Below are 2,177 nucleotides of genomic sequence, written 5' to 3' on the forward strand. Positions count from 1 at the left end.
GAGCCTTCCCCTCCTCTGCTCCCGCTGGCAGCCCGGCAGCTCCCCTGGAAGAGCTGCCCAACTTTCCTACCATTGCCTGCGGCATCCCGGGGCTGTGCCGGGCCAGGGCTCCTCTTGCTGCAGCTTCACCAGGGTTTATTCCCAACGCTGTAATAAATCCCTGCCCTGCTGGCAGTTTGCTCAAAGCTCCTACTCCACGAAACCTGTTGGTTTTAACAAATTACCTCTTTACGAAAGAGATGGTTCACAACACACAACACACCCCCAGCACTCGCCGTGTCTTTTCCTCCGAGGCTTTTCCTCCAGCTCTGGGACAGGGGGAAGGGGATTTGGGCACGGGGGACGCTGCCTTTGCCAGCAAAGCTAAATAATCGCAGCAGTCAATAACACCACGAGCAGCTGCACGGTGCAGCGTCACCCTCTGCCGAGGGACACCCCAGGGTGTCCCACACGCCTCCGGGCAGGATTCAACCCAGCGCAGGGGAATTCACCTCCCCTCCTTCCCACTCTGGTGCTTAAACTGCAACAAAAGGAGTTTGCCGCCTTCCCCAAAGCGCTATTAATAATTACTTTTATGGCGCTTTTCTGGAATTCCTTGCTATCCCACCGAGACGGAATAATTATTTACAATAATCCTAAATGACTCTTAATTACAGCGGCGCAGGTGCTCGGCGGCAGCCGGCATGAAGCCGCTCGACATATGGAGGCTCTTGCGCGAGGTGAGGGATTCGCCGAGCGGCGCCGTTGGAGCCGAGCGGGAGGCGGGACCAGCTCCAAACGCCAGCGGGGAAGGGGACGGTTCAGACCCCGGCCCTGCAGCCCGGATGGCCACATTTAGGAGAGAGGTTTTAGGGGATGCCGAGCTCTGGGAGTGGGATGGAGAGCGTCGGGATGGGCCGCGGGCAGCGGAACCTGCGGGCTGGGCACGATGCACTGGAGCAGGGCTCGGCATCCCGGCTACACCCCGTCCTGCGGCACAAAGTCAGGCCACACTTCCAGTTTATACAGTTTAATACATGTGAAACAAGATACATTTCCTTTTGAGTAATGAATGCATAAATAACAGAAGATATATGTGAATGCATAACTATGAGGCAGCATGGAACGAACCAAACAAAAACAATTGTTTTAATTTTTTTTTTTTTTTTCCCTGTATGTCTTTTCGCTGCCGCTGCCCGACACTTGGACCGATGGCGCGTCCTCGCCACGGACTCGTTACTGCTCTTATTCAGCATCAGCTTTCCACGGCGAAGCTGTCCCACGGTGAGAGGGCCTGGATGAAGGGGGTGGGGAGGGGGGCAGGGACCGGAGGCTAAAAAAGAAAAATCAACCCCAAAACTGAAAAAAAAAATAAAAATATAGTGGGTGTTAACAGGTGACCTGAATTCCTCTAGAGGCTTCTCCGTCGGAGCTGGTGAGAGCGTCCACGTGTGGGTGCAGGGGGTGCGGAGGGAAGACCGACAGAAAGAGTGCTACGGCTACCACCGAGGTTTCGAAGGCATTCTGCTATGAGGAGGACAAATTATTAGCCTAAATGCTCACAAAGAACATCACCTAAGACAGCTCTTTATACCTTTACATACTGTATCAATAATTTACTTTGAACTGCAGTAAACAAAATACATTTCTTAAATAATTTACTATTTATTTGTTTTTTTGTTATCTCTCTGAAAATTTAACTTTTTCCTTTTTTTCATCTTTTTTTTTTTCTTTGTAACACAAGAAACCGTGTTTGTGCACGTTAGTTCAGATTATTGCGACATTTAACCTGAATTTCAGTTAAAAAAAGGAAAAAAAAAAAGCAACAGGACAGTTGTACAGACAAGAAGAATGAATAACTTATTATTGCACTGGCTACAATTCAGTAGTGATTTGGTTTTTTTTCTGTAGTTAGGACAACCTCTAAAGTACAAAAGAAAAATGAGAGAGGCGTCTAAAGCATCAGCTGTGAAAAGAAGCTGGTGGGATGATGGTGGAGGGAAGGAGAGGAAAAAAATGAAAGCGAAGAAAGAAGAGAAACATTTGGAAAACAAATGGCCATAATAATTAGTTCCACATAAAACCCAGGGAAACACCACCCAGTTGCGGAGTCACATGTAATGCAAAAAACAGTATCGTTTCTCTATAAAAATATGTGCATTATGAAGAGAGAGTTTTTTGTGGGTATATATTTTTTT

General features: G+C 48.0%; 1 protein-coding gene across 1 annotated transcript in view; it reads right to left on the reverse strand.

Annotated features, from left to right (window-relative positions):
* The window catches only part of B9D1 (B9 protein domain 1), a 10,504-nt gene extending 10,419 nt beyond the window's left edge, over nucleotides 1-85 (reverse strand). Inside the window, exon 1 of the mRNA XM_009888553.1 lies at nucleotides 71-85. Coding sequence (XP_009886855.1) covers nucleotides 71-85 — 15 coding nt within the window. The remainder of the gene's footprint in view (nucleotides 1-70) is intronic.
* Nucleotides 86-2,177: the final 2,092 nt, after the last annotated feature.

This window comes from Charadrius vociferus, unplaced genomic scaffold (assembly GCF_000708025.1).
Source record: "Charadrius vociferus isolate BGI_N301 unplaced genomic scaffold, ASM70802v2 scaffold27, whole genome shotgun sequence".
In the NCBI taxonomy this organism is placed as follows: domain Eukaryota; kingdom Metazoa; phylum Chordata; class Aves; order Charadriiformes; family Charadriidae; genus Charadrius; species Charadrius vociferus.